Source organism: Natator depressus, chromosome 3 (assembly GCF_965152275.1).
Source record: "Natator depressus isolate rNatDep1 chromosome 3, rNatDep2.hap1, whole genome shotgun sequence".
In the NCBI taxonomy this organism is placed as follows: Eukaryota; Metazoa; Chordata; order Testudines; family Cheloniidae; genus Natator; species Natator depressus.
This window is the reverse complement of record NC_134236.1, coordinates 32613150-32631934: the sequence shown is the minus strand read 5'-3', so window position 1 is coordinate 32631934 and position 18785 is coordinate 32613150. Positions and strand designations below refer to the sequence as shown.

General features: G+C 46.4%; 1 protein-coding gene across 1 annotated transcript in view; it reads right to left on the bottom strand.

Moving 5' to 3' along the window:
- The window catches only part of CYS1 (cystin 1), a 34864-nt gene extending 22934 nt beyond the window's left edge, over positions 1-11930 (bottom strand). Inside the window, exon 1 of the mRNA XM_074947666.1 lies at positions 11358-11930. Coding sequence (XP_074803767.1) covers positions 11358-11753 — 396 coding nt within the window. The 5' untranslated portion in view covers positions 11754-11930. The remainder of the gene's footprint in view (positions 1-11357) is intronic.
- Between the last annotated feature and the right edge of the window lie 6855 nt (positions 11931-18785).

The window sequence follows — 18785 nt, the reverse complement described above, 5'->3', positions numbered from 1 at the left end:
CAAGGAATGCAGGAGTAGTACAGAACACCCTCTGCAATGCTGCAGTCTTACAGTGCATTTCCATTTATTTTTTTTTAAATGGAAGCACTTCCTTCCGTGTTACTGACTATGCAAATTTGCTGTTACAGAGTGTTCATCGCACAGTGATTGCAGGAAGAAGGCTACGCTGACTGTTCATGTTTTCAGTGAGACAAGAAACGAAATGGGGGTGGTAGTGTTTCCCATTCTCAGTTCATCTTTTCTTTAATTAGAGAGAGACTGGAGCCCCACTCTCCACAGGAAACCTACAAGGGAGGACAAAGGGGAGGAAATCTCTGCAAGGTTCCCACTTGTTCTGTGGGGGGCCAGGGTTTGCTCCCCTGTGGAACAGGCTGTAGGGCCAGTGCCTAAATCCTGGGGTCCCCAGGAATAGGCATGGATCCTGGGAGAATCAATACCATTGAAGCAGAGGCCCTGTCTCTCTGAGCTGCTTGTGTTTCTAGTGATTCCTCCCCACATGCCCTGTTGTCACTTCAATCAATGCACAGGGCTTCCAGAACTAGCAGCTGCTCCTTGAGGGATCCTCACCCCAATTCCTTCTGTCTTTTTGCTCTCACAGGAGGGTGGCTTCCAATAACAGTCACACCCAGCCAGGCTAATTTGAATTTTTAATTTAATTTTTTTAAATATTGGTCCTGAATCGGCCAACCCTGTTTCCCAGAAATTACCCTGATTCAGGGGAAGGGTCCAGCTGACATGAAATGGACAAACCTGCGTAAGGTGAGCAGACTTTGGCCTTGGCTTTTATTTTCTTTGCAGGAAAATGAAAAAGTAGCTTTGTCTCCAGAGAAAGAAAGAGAAAAGGCTTTCCTTGGAAAAATGAGACTGCAAAGGGGAAAAAAATATATATAGCATAACATTAAAGCCTCCTGCCCAGCTTACAGTCTGTGATTCAGCTTTGCTTGGCTTTTTCAGGCCGAGACAACTTGAGAGATTACTTAATGGGGTGCAGCACCTTACATGAGGGTTTGCCTACAGTGGGCGTGACTGCAGCTCAGGGAGATAAACCTGAGCTACCTTTAGGCCTGGTCTACACCTAAAACAGTAGCTTGACCTAGGACTGTGAGAAATGTCATGCCCTGTGCGGCATAGGGCGACTCACCCCCTCTGTAGATGCAGCTAGATCGAGGGGAGCCCACCTCTCCAGGGGGTGGAATTACTACAGCAATGGAACCACCCTTTCTGTCGCTGCAGTACGTGTCTACACTGTGCCACTGCAGCACTTGTAGTGTCGATATACCTTCAATCTAGCTAGCTTGGGTACCTGAACAGCGAAGCTACAGAAGCACGGGCTGTACAAACCTGCCCAGAAGCGTGGGTAGTTTACTCACAGGACTAACCCACGCTGAAGCGGGCACTGCCACAACTGTTCTGGTGCCCAAGCTAGCTAGATTAGCCCAGCTAGCATTATGGCTATTTGAGCTACACTCACACGCCATGATTGCAGCGTAATCATAAAAACAACAGGGAGTCCAGTAGCACCTTAAGGACTAACAGATTTATTTGGGCATAAGCTTTCGTGGGTAAAAAACCCACTTCTTCAGATGCATTGGAGTGAAAATTACAGAAGCAGGTATTATTATACTGACACATGAAGAGAAGGGAGTTACCTCACAAGTGGAGAACCAGTGTTGACAGGGCCAATTCAATCAGGAGGGATGTAGTCCACTCCCAACAATAGATGAGGAGGTGTCAATTCCAGGAAAGGCAAAGCTGCTTTTGTAGTGAGCCAGCCACTCCCAGTCCCTATTCAAGCCCAAATTAATGATGTTAAATTTGCAAATGAATTTTAGTTCTGCAGTTTCTCTTTGAAGTCTGTTTCTGAAGGTTTTTTTGTTCAAGTACAGCTACTTTTAAATCTGTTACAGAATGTCCAGGAATCTACTTTTAAATTTGTTATAGAATGTCCAGGAATGTCAACACTGGTTCTCCACTTGTGAGGTAACTCCCTTCTCTTCATGTGTCAGTATAATAATACCTGCTTCTGTAATTTTCACTCCAATGCATCTGAAGAAGTGGGTTTTTTACCCACGAAAGCTTATGCCCAAATAAATCTGTTAGTCTTTAAGGTATCACCGGACTCCCTATTGTTTTTGTGGATACAGACTAACACGGCTACCCCGATAGTGTAATCATACATACCCTTAGCCACCTGTTTAATTCCAGTCCAGTAAGGGCTGCTCTACATACTGGTTTCCACCAAGTTAACTAAATTGAGCTCAACCCCAATTCAGTTAGATCTGTGCAACCTCCTAGCCTGAAGGCAGTTCCATGTGGATATAGCTGTGTCCATGCGAGGGGGTTACACTGACTTCACTACAGCTGTTTTTTATACTGATTTAGTTACACCAGTGAAAAAAGTGTGTGCAGATAAGTTGTGAGTAAAGGCTGCCTCGAGGCTGGGACGGATGTGTGGTACCTGTGACTTTGCAAATCCTTGGCCTCTCTGTTATGGCTGTTTACAAGGTAGGCAGTTGGGTAATGGTGGCTTTGGTGATGGTGGCACTGGTCCATTAGCAACCAAGGGCCAGATCTGTAAAGATCTTTAGGTGTCTAAAGGTCTTTACAAATCCAGCCCCAACTTCTTTCACACAGGCCACCGAAAGTTAAAGTTTTTTGTTTTGTGTTTTTGTTTGTTTGTTTTGCAATGCTCTGTTTGGACTGAGAAGACTTCCTAGACTAATACGAAGCAGTCGCATGAGTCAGCGAGAGGCCCATCAGCAGGGTTGGTGGAGAAACTGAGAATTTGCTGTGATACTTTGGCATCATCTACACAATTTATTGAAGAAAAGAGAAACCTGCTCCCCCCTGACTCTCCAAAGGGACGACGTATTGGTGGGAATGGTGTAAGGAGCAGTCTGACACCCAGGTGCTGACTTTTGGTTTTGCCGGTGGGTTCTCCTCTCTGCCTCCCCCTCTCCCCCGCTGGTTTGAGCGGTGGGCGGTGCCTTGGGTGGAAGAGGCCGAGCAGGGGTGTGGCCTGAGGCAGAGCACAGGCAGGGCCTCCGGGCTGCGGGGGGAGGGAAGAGAGCAAACGGAAGCAGGGCTCAGGGCAGAGCATGGGCAGAGCTGGGGACGAGGCCACAGTCCAGGCACCGGGGCCCACAAAAGATTAATCTGGCCCTGCGGGTGCTGAGAACCTTCTATTTTTTTTCAGTGGGTGTTTGAGTCTGGAGCACCCATGGAGTCGGCACCCATGGTCTGAGAGGAAGCTGTATCTCAGAGTGGAGAACCGGAGTAACCCTTCCTGTCTCTGCTGCTGTGGAACATACCATCTTAGCACGCAGGAGATTCTCATTAGACACAAAGGGCCATAGCCACCCGCTGAACTCCTGGTGCAGGGCCGCGGGAGGAAGACAGTCTCACATCACATCATCCTTTCCACCACAGAGGATCAGAACAGCACCCAAAGAATAGGCGGCACTGTTCAGGGATGGGGAGCAGAAGGGCCCTGTGACTTGCCCCACAATAGCACAAAGCTGGCATCCCCTGCAGTAACGCCTGTGAGAAGGCAGTACTGAAAACACAGGCTGCTCTCCCTCAGGCTGAATCCCTCCCTTGGTGGACAGAGAGGGTGCAGCTCCTTGCACAAGCAGGTATGAATCTCGCCCCCAGTGGTAAAGCTGCAATGAGCACTTTATTCCAACAACAGTATTAGGCCATGTCTACACTGCACTTTCATTGGTAAAACTTTTGTCACTCGGGTGTGAAAAAAATAACCCCCTTTACTGATGAAAAGTGCCAGTCTGAACAGCGCTTTGTCAGCGGGGGATGCTCTCCCGCTGACAAAGCTACCACCCACCTTGTTGGGGGGTGGTTTTATTTTGTCAGCAGGAGAGCTCTTTTTTGCCGACAAAGAGCGGTTACACCAAGTACCTTACAGCGGCCCTGCCGTAGTGGAACAGCTGTGCCACTGTAAGGTGTGCAGTGTAGGGATAGCCTTAATCATGAGCACTGAATGGGAATATACACTTCTAGGGGCATTTGACTCTGCTCTTAGCTCTGGGAGAATGTAGCCAACATTCCCAGCTTCCAACACTTTTCTAGGTAGGAGGATGCTGGATGTTTTAAGGGTGTGTTTAACTTATACAACAGATTTTTCCCCCTGTGGCTAACTCCTCCACACTGTGAGCTGTACATGTTATGTGGGCGGAAGAGAGAATTAATTAGTCATCAGGACTGTCTCTGGTTAGTAAAACCTGCTTCACAAAGCAAAATTAGCTGCTACCTTCCAGGGGTGCTGGAACAATTTGTATAATGGGGGTGCGGAGAACCACTGAACCAAACTGTAAACCCTTTATATGATGGAAACCACTTCAAGCCAGAGGGTACTGCAGCATCCCCAGCACCGCTAGTTCAAGCACCTATGCTACCTCTATAAGGACCTCTTTCAGCAGCAACACTTGTTTCCGAAGAGAAATGCGTATTAGTATATGTAGGTATCTACTACTCTGTAATCTACTGCCTCAAGAAAAGCTCTGGGAAACCGAAAAGAGAGGAAGGTAAAGTATAGTCTACACCTTCAGGTCTCTGCCCACACTTCTGTCTGCTCTCAATTCATCCCAGACGGGCAAGATGACACGGTCAGAGTGACCAGGAGAAGGAGACGATCTTAGCAGCAGTTCAGGTCATATGGCATGAGATGTCTCATCGAGTATGGCATGGAATAGACATAGAATGAAATCTAACTCCACCCTGGTGTGCTCATGTTAGTTGTAATTTGTATGGTGCACATGCAGCAGGTAATTTACATTAATGTTTTATGTGGGTTAATGTGATGCACAAGGCTTGAATATCAGTGGGTCCCTGTCCTGGAGCTAAATGAATAATCACTGGGTTGTTTGGCACCTCTCCTATTACAATGAAGTGAAAAATTAAATCATGTCAGCATCTTGTGATGCAGCTTTCAGCCTCTTTCTAGTTCTCAGCCAGACTGCAGAGCCTCCTGCTTGTTTTCTTTCCATCCTATTTCCAGGTTGGGAAGAAGGTTTTGGCACATGGTGCTGAGTTTGGCGGGGATACAAATCATTAGAACTCAGTAGATCAGATCCATCCCTGCAGTGAAACTCCACTAAAGTCAGCATACTTACTGCAGGGGCGAATTTGGCCTAGTATGTAACCAGATGTGACATTGTGGAATGGAATCCTAGGCAATAAGTAAGGCACTCAAGGCCTGGAGAGGGGCATGTCTCACCAATCTGCAGCAGCATTCTGTGGCCAACCCAGGAGTGTTACGACAGATGCTGACAGGAGTGTCGCTCAGGAAATGAAGAAGACTATGGGGAGCTCCCAGAGAATCCTTCTTCTAAAATGTTTGAGATCTAGAATTTTTTCTGGGTAACATCCTCCTCCCCACGCTCCATTTTTTTGCTTTAGATCAGCAATCATTTACAGTACAGAAGCAGCAAAGTGAACCAAACTCTCTGTAAAGATCAGAAAGTGATGTTGGCAGAAAACACACCCCTGCGTCCTGGTGGCCATTCTGTTCAGTTGTCAGTTTGAGTGCAGCACAGCTGTGCTGTGATTACATAAACTCTTTGTCATTCTTTTTAGTTAAGATTACAACACTACTACCGGTTTGTTCGTCCACTGGCCAAACTGCAAACTTGTGTTAAAATTAGTGGCTTGTGATCCACACACAAAAAAAGTGAAATGTTCAGCTTGGGGATCATCAAGATCCAACTCGGGAAATTAATGACGGGAGTTGCGCAGTTTGACAAAATCTCAATTTGTTTGGATTTTCCATCCAATCATTCCCCCAGCTGTAGCTAGGAGTTGATAGATTCACAGATGTTAGAGCTGGAAAAGATCTATTTATTAGGTCATCTAGTCCATTTCCCTGCCATCGCAGGATTGTTCCCTTCAATATGTTTTCTAGTCTTTTGGTCAACAACGGACTTGACGTGAGGGCACTTTTGACCATTAGCAGTAATTTTTAAATGTTGAAAATAATATTTAATAGTGTTGAATAAAAGACATTGTTTATTTCCACTTTAAAAAGTATTTCAACAAGAAAAAGAACACTATTTAGTGCCAATGTAAAAGTATCTATAAAAAGTGTGTGTGTGTGTGTATATGTGCAATGAAAAATGTCTCTTTGGACTATCCATATGAAATACAGAGCATAAATAAGATTCAGCTAACCAGCCACAAGGTGACACTGTTTCACACAAATTTACAGAAAGGGCACTTATCTGGATGTAAAAAGTATACACTACCTTTCTGACTAAATCAGATTTTTGAAAGTACATTACAATCCACTGGACTATGACTACTAAGTACTGTATACTACTATTAACTATACCATTCCATATGCAGTGCTATAATGTAATCACTTTTTGTCTCTATTAAGTAGGTGCTACTATAACTCTGCAGAAAGCTATTTAAAAAAACAGATTGCTTGCACATTTTTCCATGTAGGAAGCCAGGAGCGTGATGAATGAGGCCATGGCAACACAGTCCTTCCTGGTTTCCATAGAGAGCGGCCACCATGTACTGTACTACGGCATCTTTTATAAAACCACAAATATTCTTTTTGAGCTGAGCAAAGAAAAGTGAGACAGAAAAACAAGAGTAATTGCTCAGGCTCTAGATAGGTGAGTGGGTGGCTGAAATTAAATGGAAGTTTCAAAAGGAATGGTGACTGCTGTCAGAGTGATCCAGGGGTCCCAAAAGAATAAGACTCAGGAGATTTGGGTTCTATTCCTAACTCTGCTGCTAGCCTCAGTTTCCCCATCTGTATAATCAGAATAATACCAGTCCATGTATGAGAACTGCTTTGAAATTTCAGATGAAAATGCTTCGTGCTCCAGGTTCCAAAGGAAAAAAACCCTGACCTAACCTGTGAGTTAATTCTCTTTGCAAAGCCCCTGTAATTTTGTTTCTCTTCAAATGACTTGGGAGGGGATGAGAGTGCTTTTGTCAATTGTGTTAGCTAATTGAGTTAGGTTAACATAATTGAAAACCCTTCTTTCCACCTGGGTAGATACAAGCTGACATCTTTGAAGTCCTGGTAGCTGATCATGTTGTATCCTAGCCTCCCGATTAGTCTAAGCCAATGGTGCACAAGCCTCTGTCCATGGGTGCCTCCAGCCGACTGGGGTGTTTCTTGTGGCTCCTCACTTTCTGCAGAATGTATGCTGTAAGTTAAAAGTATTCTGTTTGAACCAATGCAGATCTGTCTTAGGGCTAGACTGTGCCCTCCTCTCCTACCCTGAGTACCACCTTACTCTCCAAGGTGTTGTCATCATGCAGGTCTCATCATAAGTCAGAGGATCAGAATCTTGCCTATTGTGAGTCTGTAGAGAGTTAGCCTGAAACTATTGCTTTGAGAGATGTGAACTGACCCTGATTTATCTCAGTGTGGTGCTAACCCTGAAGCCTAATGATGATAGTGTAGATGTCAACATTCTTCACTAATATTTAAGTGAAATATCCAATTGATATGAATAGCCACTAGGGCTGGATATCAGAAATTCTAGAAAAGATATGAAAAAGACTAATACCTTTAGAATACACCTTACTTGAAGGTGAAGTGAAGGAGAGGTGTACTGGCAAAAGTGGGTTGGAGAGGGCAGAAAGCTACTGGGTTTGATAGATAAATCCTGCAAGGAGTTTCAGCAGCATCTTGTAAAAGGCTAAAAATAGTGCATGGTATCACATATCAATATGTGCTGTATCCACTTAGACCTAGTTAGATGAATTCAGACATGTCTGCTACAACCTTAATTCTTCAATTCTTGGACCTTTATTGATTTGTCAGTTCAGCATTTTCTTAATACCTACTCTTATGGATTAACTTTCTCTGGTTTATCCTTATTAAAAAAGTAACCCTGTTCGTCACCTGTCATGACTTACTGTAGTTTGCCAATTTATGTTATCAATAAGAATATACAGAATATTAAAAATGTAGTTACATAAAAATAACCCTACACAAAGCAGCCAAATTTCAACTGAGCTGTCTTATTTTTAAAAACGCCACAATCAATATTTGAGTGCACATGTTGGAACAAAAATGTGGAGCCGTATCCTCTAGCCCTTACATAAGTAAAGATTAACTAGTGAAGTCAGTGGGATTGCTCATGAGTGAGAATTACTTAGGTGAGTAAAAGTTCTAGGATCAAGTGAGTGTGTTTGAGTTATAAGAGCAAAGAAAAGATATTAAACCTCTATTTTTTCATGATGTCTAAATACGACTTCGCTTTGAGGTTTGTTTTTTTATATGTGCCCATGCTGATCGTTGACAAAATAACTACTCTGTTAGGAAATTATATCAAAGTTATCATTATCCCTTGCAAAAACAGAGTTTTACAATGGAAATACGAATATAATCTTAAAGTGAGACTGTCAGGGCTTTAAGCTTCCATTTAGCCTAACCTAAAAGTTGTTAGGCATCTGATGGGGAAAGTCCTCTGAATTCTAAATATTTGTAACTATTTTTTAATCTATCAGTGTAGTCCCACAATTTTTGTAGTCCCTCCTGCAGCAGCATCTAACAGACAGATCACTGTTCTTGGTGCCCTTGGTATCCTACTAAGGTGACACAGAAGTTGAAGTTAATGTTGTCTTCGTTGGATAGGAAGAAAGCCCTGCTAATTTCAGTTCTAGTCACAAGAAAAGTCTTTAGTTGCTGTATAGAATAAAACTGAGGTGTTGGTTGTTTTTTTTCAGATGGCACCATTGTTACTGCAGTGAACTGGCAAACATTAAAAGGTCCTGTATCTATATATATGGTCAGGTTCCAAACTATTGCTTACATGACTGAACAAAGGAAAAAATCTGAGCTGTGCCAGATGCTTTATTTAATGACACTGGGATACTTTTACAAGGAATTAATCGAAGGAGGAAAAAACCTTTAATGGAGCACAGAAAACTGAGACTGGTATGACCCTTTCATGATTATATTTCCCCTAAAAGAGATAAGGAATTCGGGGAAGAGCAACAGAAATGATAAAAGGGCTGCAGGGAATGATTTTTCAGGAAAGATAAAAAGAACCGACTATGCTATAGCTTGGCAACCACTGGCTACGTAGATTGATATTACAGTGATAGACTTTTCTAACGTACACAGGGCCTAAGTCGAGAACCGGCAACGGAAAGAGAACTATCTAGGGCTTACCCCACAACTTTAGCAGAAGGGGCTACAACTAGGAGTAAAAGGATAAAATTAAAAGAAAGGGCGAATTAAGCTATGCAACTGTCTCCACAGAAAGGGGTGAGCTCTATAGGTTGGGATGCTGATCTGTAGACGTTATAGGAACCAGTTCTGTATTGAACTCAAGGAACTGGGCTGGCTGGGACACCCCACCCAAGGAGGCAGGCTAGCTGGGACTCCCAGAAGGGATTAAATAGAAAGGAACCTGCAAGGGAAATGGGTTAGCTGGGTGATAGGTTATAGGGGGAGTCTAAGGGGGTCAGGCTGGCTGGATCCCTGGGCATTGGGTTAGAATGGGAGTCCAAGTGAGGAATGGGGCTAGGTGGATCCTCGGGGCAATGGGCTAGATGGGATCCTGGAGGGATGGGGCTCACTGGATCCCAAGGGCATGGGGCCCTAGGGTATGGGCCAGAGGGGACACCAGGGGCGGGATGGGCTGTCTGGAACCTTCACTGCACTGGGCAGCACAGTATGGGGAGGAGGTGACCAGCCCTCTGTGGAGAAAAAAGTGGTTCATGACTATTTAGAAAAGCTGGACGAGCACAAGTCCATGTGGCTGGATGCGCTGCATCCGAGGGTGCTAAAGGAGTTGGCTGATGTGATTGCAGAGCCAATGGCCATTATCTTTGAAAACTCATGGTGATCGGGGGAGGTCCCAGATGTCTGAAAAAAGGCTAATGTAGTGCCCATCTTTAAAAAAGGGAAGAAGGAAGATCTGAGGAACTACAGGCCAGTCAGCCTCACCTCAGTCCCCGGAAAAATCATGGAGCAGGTCCTCAAGGAACCAATTCTCAAGCACTTACACGAGAGGAAAGTGATCAGGAACAGTCAGCATGGATTCACCAAGGGAAGGTTATGCCTGACTAATCTAATCGCCTTCTATGGTGAGATTACTGGTTCTGTGGATGAAGGGAAAGCAGTGGATGTATCGTTCCTTGACTTTAGCAAAGCTTTTGACACGGTCTCCCACAGTATTCTTGTCAGCAAGTTAAAGAAGTATGGGCTAGATGAATGCACTATAAGGTGGGTAGAAAGTTGGCTAGATTGTCAGGCTCAACGGGTAGTGATCAATGGCTCCATGTCTAGTTGGCAGCCGGTATCAAGCGGAGTGCCCCAAGGGTCGGTCCTGGGGCCAGTTTTGTTCAATATCTTCATTAATGATCTGGAGGATGGTGTGGATTGCCCTCTCAGCAAATTTGCGGATGATACTAAACTAGGAGGAGTGGTAGATATGGTGGCAGGTAGGGATAGGATACAGAGGGACCTAGACAAATTCGAGGATTGGGCCAAAAGAAATCTGATGAGGTTCAACAAGGACAAGTGCAGAGTCCTGCACTTAGGACGGAAGAATCCCAGGCACTGCTACAGACTAGGGACACAGTGGCTAGGCAGCAGTTCTGCAGAAAAGGACCTAGGAGTGACAGTGGACGAGAAGCTGGTTATGAGTCAACAGTGTGCCCTTGTTGCCAAGAAGGCTAACAGCATTTTGGGCTGTATAAGTAGGAGCATTGCCAGCAGATCGAGGGACGTGATCATTCCCCTCTATTCGGCTGGATCCCAGGGCGATGGGCCCCGGGGGGGACGGGCTGGCTGGATCCCAGGGCGATGGGCCCCGGGGGGGACGGGCTGGCTGGATCCCAGGGAGATGGGCCCCGGGGGGGACGGGCTGGCTGGATCCCGGGGGGACGGGCTGGCTGGATCCCAGGGCGATGGGCCCCGGGGGGGGACGGGCTGGCTGGATCCCAGGGCGATGGGCCCCGGGGGGGGACGGGCTGGCTGGATCCCAGGGCGATGGGCCCCGGGGGGGGATGGGCTGGCTGGATCCCAGGGCGATGGGCCCCGGGGGGGACGGGCTGGCTGGATCCCAGGGCGATGGGCCCCGGGGGGGACGGGCTGGCTGGATCCCGGGGGGACAGGCTGGCTGGATCCCAGGGCGATGGGCCCCGGGGGGGATGGGCTGGCTGGATCCCGGGGGGACAGGCTGGCTGGATCCCAGGGCGATGGGCCCCGGGGGGGACGGGCTGGCCGGGGGGCAAGGCGCTGAGCTGGGGGGTGGGGGGGGACGGGTTACTTGGGCCCCCTGCCGGGCCCTGCCTCGCCTCCATCTTGCTGCCTGGGCTCCGCTCCGCTCCCGCCCCCCTGTCGGGATGGGGGTGTCACTTACCGGCTGGTCCCCTCCGGCGGCCCCGCTGCCCCGGCCGCTCCCTGCTGCCGCCGCCCCTGGGTGCCGGTCGTGGCCGGCCCAGGAGTCCCCGGCGGGCCCCCGGCGGGGCGGGCCCGGGATGGGGGCAGCCGGGCCCCGGGCCGTGGGGGGCAGCGCGCCCGGCTCCTCACACTCAGCCAGCACCTCCTCCAGCAGCTCCCAGTCCGAGTCCTCCGCCGGCCCGCCCGGCTGCGGCCGCCGCAGGCTGGTGCTGGGCAGCTCCGTGGGGGCGGGCGCCTGGCTGCCCCTGGCCTCCTCGCCCTGCCCGCTGGGGGCGCTGCTGCTTCTGCCCCGCCTGCCGGGACGATCCGCGGCGGGGCTGCAGCTCCGCTTCCTCCTGCTGCTGCCGCTGCCCATGCTGCCGCCGCTGCCCCCGGGCGGGGGGTGCTGGCGGGGCCTCCTAACGAGGTGACTCGCCCGGCCGGGATTCCAGAGGCCAGCAGCTGCCGCTGCCTCGGAGCATCCTGGCTGCTGCTGGGGCAGGAGAGGCTGATCCCGGATCCCCTCTCTCCCCTCCCCGCCTCCCCCTTGTTTGCTTTGAGGGACCTTAGAAGCGAAGCGACTAACTCCTCCAGGGGACGGTCCAGCAGTGGCAGTCAGTGAGCACAGGAGCAGCAGCCTGGGAACCTGCCCTCCCAGCTGCGAGGAAAGGAAATCGGCTTTTTGGAAGCTGCGAATCCCAAGAATTTACCCTCAAGAAGGAACCAGCTGGGTGTAACCTCGCTGTGAATGTGTGTGTGTGTGTGTGTGAACATGGAGCCAGTTCAAAAACATCCTGGAAAAAAAATCTCAAAAAAGGAAATACCACAAAGCAGTGCTCACAACTTCAATCTGCTGTTGAGCTTAGTCTGTGGAAACCATGACAAATAAACATGGATATTTTTTTTATTTGTGTGTGTGTGTGTGTGTGAGAGAGAGAGCGAGAGAGCGAGAGAGAGAGCGAAAGCGAGCCTGGACTATAAAGTGAAAGGAGAGAGGAACTCAAAGCAAAAACTTTAGATTCAAACTTAAACTTAGTCCAGAGAAATATGGCCCTTTCCTCTTCACTCTTCCCCCAGCACAATGTTTTCATATTCTCTGATGCTTTCAAATTCAGTTACTTTAAGGGCAGGACAAAAATCAAGCTATCTATACAACATATTTGGACTCTTGAACATAACCAGGACACTGGTCAGATTAATTGCAGAATAATTATGGATTTTGGACTGTAGGAAAGGATTGTGCTCTTTCGAAATTGCCCTTTCTAAAATGTGAATCAGATAATTACTAAAAAGCCAAACAGACTGAGAAAATAAGTAACTCATAAAAAGAGTGTAGTATAAATTACAAATCAAAATATGCATTGATTCTTGGTTCACATTTCTCAAGGGGACAATAAATTGTTTCATATTATCTCCTTTTTAAATATGTGCTGTGTTTCACACCCCAGATGCATAAGATCTAGCCAAAACCTCATACTTTGGCTTCATATGGCTGTTATAGATCTCCAGATGGATAGTGTACAGGCTAGTCATACAAATTCTTCTTAAGCCTGATCTGCCCTAGCAAATTGACCATTACGAAAAATGGTTTTCAGTAGCAGCTCCTCTGAACTGGTATAAAAAAATGGGCTTACACTACACAAAACAATGTCTAATCCTATTACAACCTGGCCCTGTCCTCACTTTTGGATAGACACCAGTCCATAATAAACGGACCCAAATCCTGCCCCAGGTGCTTCTAAGCCCCTCTGAGTCTGGGTAGTGACTGGTATGGTTCCCAGTTATGGGTCTGTCAGGCATACTCCCAGGAGCACACCCCGTGTTTGACACCCTTTTAGAGCAGTGGGATCCCACAGTTCAGCTACCTCTATCCTCCAGGCCAATGACCCAGCTCTCCTGAGTCCCCAGTTATTTAGATATGTTCCCTTCCATTGATCACCTGGCTCTGGGAACTCTGATTTCTCATTAAACCCTTCAGGGCCAACATGGCAGGAAAGCAAGGGAACACAGGCCTAGCAAAGGAATTTCTTATCCACAGACACTTTACTCTTAGGCTATGCGTACACTGCAGACCTTAGAGTGGCACAGCTGTACCGCTGCAGCTGCACCACTGTAAGTTCTCCCATGCAGATGCTCTATGCTGGCGGAAGAGAGCTCTCATGTCGGCATAATTAAACCACCCCCAGTGAGTGGTGGTCACAATGTCAGCAGGAGAGCGTCTCCCACCGACATGGCACTGTCCACACCTGCACTTCTCTTGGTGAAATGTATGTCGGTCAGGGTGTATTTTTTTCACACACTCCTGATCGAAAAAAGTTTTACCAACAAAAGTGCCAGTGTAGACATAGCCTTAATAAAACACATGAGAGAGTTACAGAATCTTTGAGAAACAACAAAATCCAGAACGCACTCTGCTAAGTCTGTTCTGACACAAGAGGCCTGGGTTGGGTCAGTGTCTTTAGGCTAGGCAGCCCTTCCTACCTTCTCTCTCCTTAGTCTGATCTTATATGAGATCAAACATAATGAACGCTAATATAGAAAATCGCTATTGATAAAATCTCTATTTAGAATATAGAAGTAGAATGAAAGATCTAACTTGTGTCAATGTATAAATTATAAGGGTAGAAAGTGGACCTCTATTTATGTGGCCAAATCCTATAGCTCTCTCTCTCTATCCAAACACCCATTGACTCATATGAGAGTTTTGCTCATAGACTCATAGACTTTAAGGTAAGAAGGATCATCATTATCATCTAGTGAATCTGACCTGCACATTGCACAGAACCTCACCCCACTTCTGAAATAGACCCCTAACCTCTGGCTGAGTTACTGAAGTCCTCAAATCATGGTTTAATGACTTCAAGTTACAGAGAATTCACCATTTACATAGTTTTAACCTGCAAGTGACCCATGCCCCATGCTGCAGAGGAAGGCAAAAAGCCTGCCAATCTGACTGGGTGAAAAATTCCTTCCCGACCCCAAATATGGCGATCGGTTCGACCCCTAGCATGTGGGCAGGACCAATCAGGCAGATACCTGGGAAAGAATTCTCTATAGTAACTCAGAGTCATAGAATCATAGAATATCAGGGTTGGAAGGGACCCCAGAAGGTCATCTAGTCCAACCCCCTGCTCGAAGCAGGACCAATTCCCCGTTAAATCATCCCAGCCAGGGCTTTGTCAAGCCTGGCCTTAAAAACCTCTAAGGAAGGAGATTCTACCACCTCCCTAGGTAACGCATTCCAGTGTTTCACCACCCTCTTAGTGAAAAAGTTTTTCCTAATATCCAATCTAAACCTCCCCCATTGCAACTTGAGACCATTACTCCTCGTTCTGTCATCTGCTACCATTGAGAACAGTCTAGAGCCATCCTCTTTGGAACCCCCTTTCAGGTAGTTGAAAGCAGCTATCAAATCCCCCCTCATTCTTCTCTTCTGCAGACTAAACAATCCCAGCTCCCTCAGCCTCTCCTCATAAGTCATGTGCTCTAGACCCCTAATCATTTTTGTTGCCCTTCGCTGGACTCTCTCCAATTTATCCACATCCTTCTTGTAGTGTGGGGCCCAAAACTGGACACAGTACTCCAGATGAGGCCTCACCAGTGTCGAATAGAGGGGAACGATCACGTCCCTCGATCTGCTCGCTAGTCTTCCCCATCTAGTGTCCCGTCTCCATCTGTTGGGGATTTTTGCTCCTGGCAGTCGCTCAAAGTAAGGACTGAAGGATGTAGCCCATAGCCAAGGTCTATGGGGGAAAAACGTGATTTCACTGGCAATGGGTCCCAAGGTGTATGCAAAATGGCATGTGTGAGCAAACCAGATCAGATCTGAATAAACATTTCTTCCTTGTGTCTTCTGAGGTGTACTACTGGCGCTCAGAAACCAACAGACCCTTTGTTTTCCACTGCAGGGCTATAGTGTATTTGTTCAGAAACCATGTAGAAGGTTCCTCAGAGGAACAAAAGTATGTGTACACTTTCTACATTGTGACCAAACAACATAAAGAGCAGTGCCTCTGGAATGTCACAGTTCAAAGGAGAACACAGTTGGATACGTGTTCCCAAGTAATTTGCACCAAAAGGCATATCCAGAACTTGCCACCTGAGGGCTTACTACCACCCCATGTCCTCCACAGCCTGGTAAACACACTGGAGTTTCCCCAAGTTCTGTACTATGAAGATGAACTGGTGTGAAATGCAGCTAATCCTTGATATGGAGCTGAGTGGTGGTATTCTTGCACAAAAGGAGACTGAAAATACTTTTGCATAAAGGCCCATTTGACACACACCCATTTGAGAATGAAGGCCAGGAAAAACTGAAATATGTATCTGTGGTCCCGCTAGTCACGGATTTCCTCAAGTTCTCATTTCATTCTTTGTTGCTGGGAATGGAATGTTTGTTTGATTGACAAATCACTAGATATCATTCAAATTAAAATATCTTTCAAGGGCAAAATTTTCACCCTGCCCAGGTAGGGAAGTAAGAGGGTGTAAGGAGGGTCCCTTATTTCCCAGCATGGTCTACTGTATTGCAAGGAGCAGAGTAGGGGTAGGAGGGAGAACAGCCTCTGTGAGGCTGCTACTTCTCCTTTGTAACAGGGTGATTGCCCCTTAAGGGTAGTAAGAACAAGTGGTCAGTCAGCAGCTGTTCTCTGGTGTGTCCCTTTAAGTCCTGGTACTTTTAGAGTGTATGAAGACCTAGATAAAGCAGAGGTAGTTGTTGGGAAAAGGGAGACAGCAACAGGGAAAGGACCTGAGTCCTGGGAAAGATGGCGGTGTTGTCACCAGCTGGGGAGAAAGGAATACATAATTTCAAAACAAAACATAGTATAACGTGGTACAAAGATTGATTCTGAACATTCTCATCATTTTGCCTTTCCTTGAAAGCCCCTGGTTTGTGGAGACCTTCCTTTTGGCAAGGAGGCTTGGATGCAGCTCTTGCTGGATTCTGTTATCACAGTTGGCCAGAAGGCAGTCAGTCTCTTTGTGGGCTGAAGTTGTTGTCGCCACTACACACCAGCTCTTACAAGTCAGGCAGATCGAGGTCAAGCTTAGAATTTTTAGTATCCTAGGTAACATAAATAGATCTGTGCTGTGCTTTAAAGAATTGGACTCCTAGTTAAACTGTCCTTCAAGAATATAACTTCCTGTTGATGAAAAAGGTGTACAGATGATCTGAAGTCACTGAGCAGAACAGATCTGCTACTCCACTTCATCAGAAAATAGTAAATACAGCCTTCTTTTATAATAGTATAAGCAGGTGTGTATGAACTCTCTGTTGACATTCATGATTTTCCATAGAACAGCTTTACAAGAGCCAAATTCAGGTTCCCTTCCCTCCTTGCCTATGGGGAGCTAGCAATTAGGTGGGCTAGATAACAGTAGTGTGGGACTCTGCTGAGCATTGTTGGGGCAGGGAGGATGATTAATTTATGTTGTCGCTTGGTTTGATCTAGGCTGTTTGTTTACTGGTGTATTTTAAAAAGATTTTCAAGGGCACCCAGCATAATGGATGGGTGCTTTTTCATTATGGTTGAGCACAAATGTGAATGAATGAATAAATAATGCAATTGGCCTGTTCCTCTGTTATTGTGAATTCATAGCTTTATACCACGTGCGTTTGTTTGTAGTCACAAGGGTTCTGATCCTGGGAGGTACTGAACAGCCTGGCCTCCCACTAATGTCAGTGGGCCAAATCCTGAGGTCCTTACTCAGGGCCAGATCCCCAGCTGATGTCTGATGGACGTTGTCATAGCTTCACTGACTTCAGTGGAACCATGACAACTTATGCTAGCTGTGGATCCATCCCTCCACTTTCACTTGGTCGTTTCTCAGGGAAGACACCTATACCTGCGTAAATAGTCTTTAAAAACAGAGGAAGCACCTCAGTATTTGGCCTCATGGGAGTTTTGGATGCCCTGCCCCCAGAGGACAGGGCCCACACATACCGTAAATGACATTGCTTGGTTCTTTTACCTTGTGTAAACACACTGCCAGGATCCCCTGCCCTGTGTACGCGCTGGGATGTTGTGCTCAGCTGTGTTCTCTTGCTCCATTTTATTGACATGCTGTAAAGAAGCATTTCTGTCCCTTTCCAAATGTAGTTGTTGCTCCGGCTCCTGAGGGCTGCAGCTTGAAATTCTTTTTGTGTGGTGCTAACGGGGTGCATTCCTCCCTGAGTGGAAGGGCATCCCAGAGATCAGGGACAAAACCTGTCTTTCAATCTTTTAACAAGAAGAAGTGAGCAAATTCCTCCTTTTGCTCCATCTTTTCAGCCAGGGTGAGTGCTGCGCCAAGCTGGGGCTGCTGTTTGTTGACTCTCTCTCTTTCTCTCCAGCTGGAATGTACACACAGGCACACAAAAAGGGGGATCACTGCTAAACTCCCTCTTCAGAGGCTGGCAATGGCGTTGTGTTCAGGCTCCGACCATTCGTAAAACTCATGTGAGGCATCTTCTAACTCACAGCAGTTATTAATTCGTAGATCTTCTCAGCTTTCTGAAAGACTGAAAACTCCCGGATCATGTCCTAGCTATCCTTATGGATACTCTTTACTCTAGGGCAGGGCTTTCAGATTCATTTGGATGGGGTGCCTATGCAGGTAAACTACGTGTAAAAAGGGATTAAAATATATCGCAGTTTAAAGCCATTTGCTGCTTATTATGTTGCAAATGACAGTACTCCAGCCAAAAAAGTATTTCAGTATTCTACAGTAATGATTCGATGCAGTGCTGCATGCAACTGCTGAATAGTATGACATTTCCTTTCCATAAAGACCCTTTCTTTTTCTTTCCACCAAGACTTGAAAATTAAGGGGTAGATTTTCAAAGGCACAAAGGGCAGGTGGGCACCCAGCTGCCAGTGAAAGTCAATGAGAATCGACCATCTAAGTCAATGGTTCTCATACAGGGGTATGTGTACCCCTAGGAATACACAGAGGACTTCTGGGGGTACATCAACTCATCTAGATATTTGCCTAGTTTTACAACAGGCTACATAAAAAGCACTAGTGAAGTCAGTACAAACTAAAATTTCATACAGACAATGACTTGTTTATACTGCTCTATATACTATACACTGAAATGTAAGTACAATATTTATATTCCTGTTGATTTATTTTATAGTTATATGGTAAAAATGAGAACGAAGCAATTTTCAGTAATAGTGTGCTGTGACACTTCTGTATTTTTACGTCTGATGTTGTAAGCAAGTAGTTTTGAAGTGAGGTGAAACTTGGGGTATACAAGACAAATCAGACTCCTGAAAGGGGTACAGGAGTCTGGAAAGGTTGAGAGCCACTGATCTAAGTCACCTTTGTAAATCTCTCCCTACGTTCCATTGCTAATATATTGATTGACCTTATAGGCAACACTTGAAATCTGATGTTTGTTTCTTCTAGTACAATCACTTAT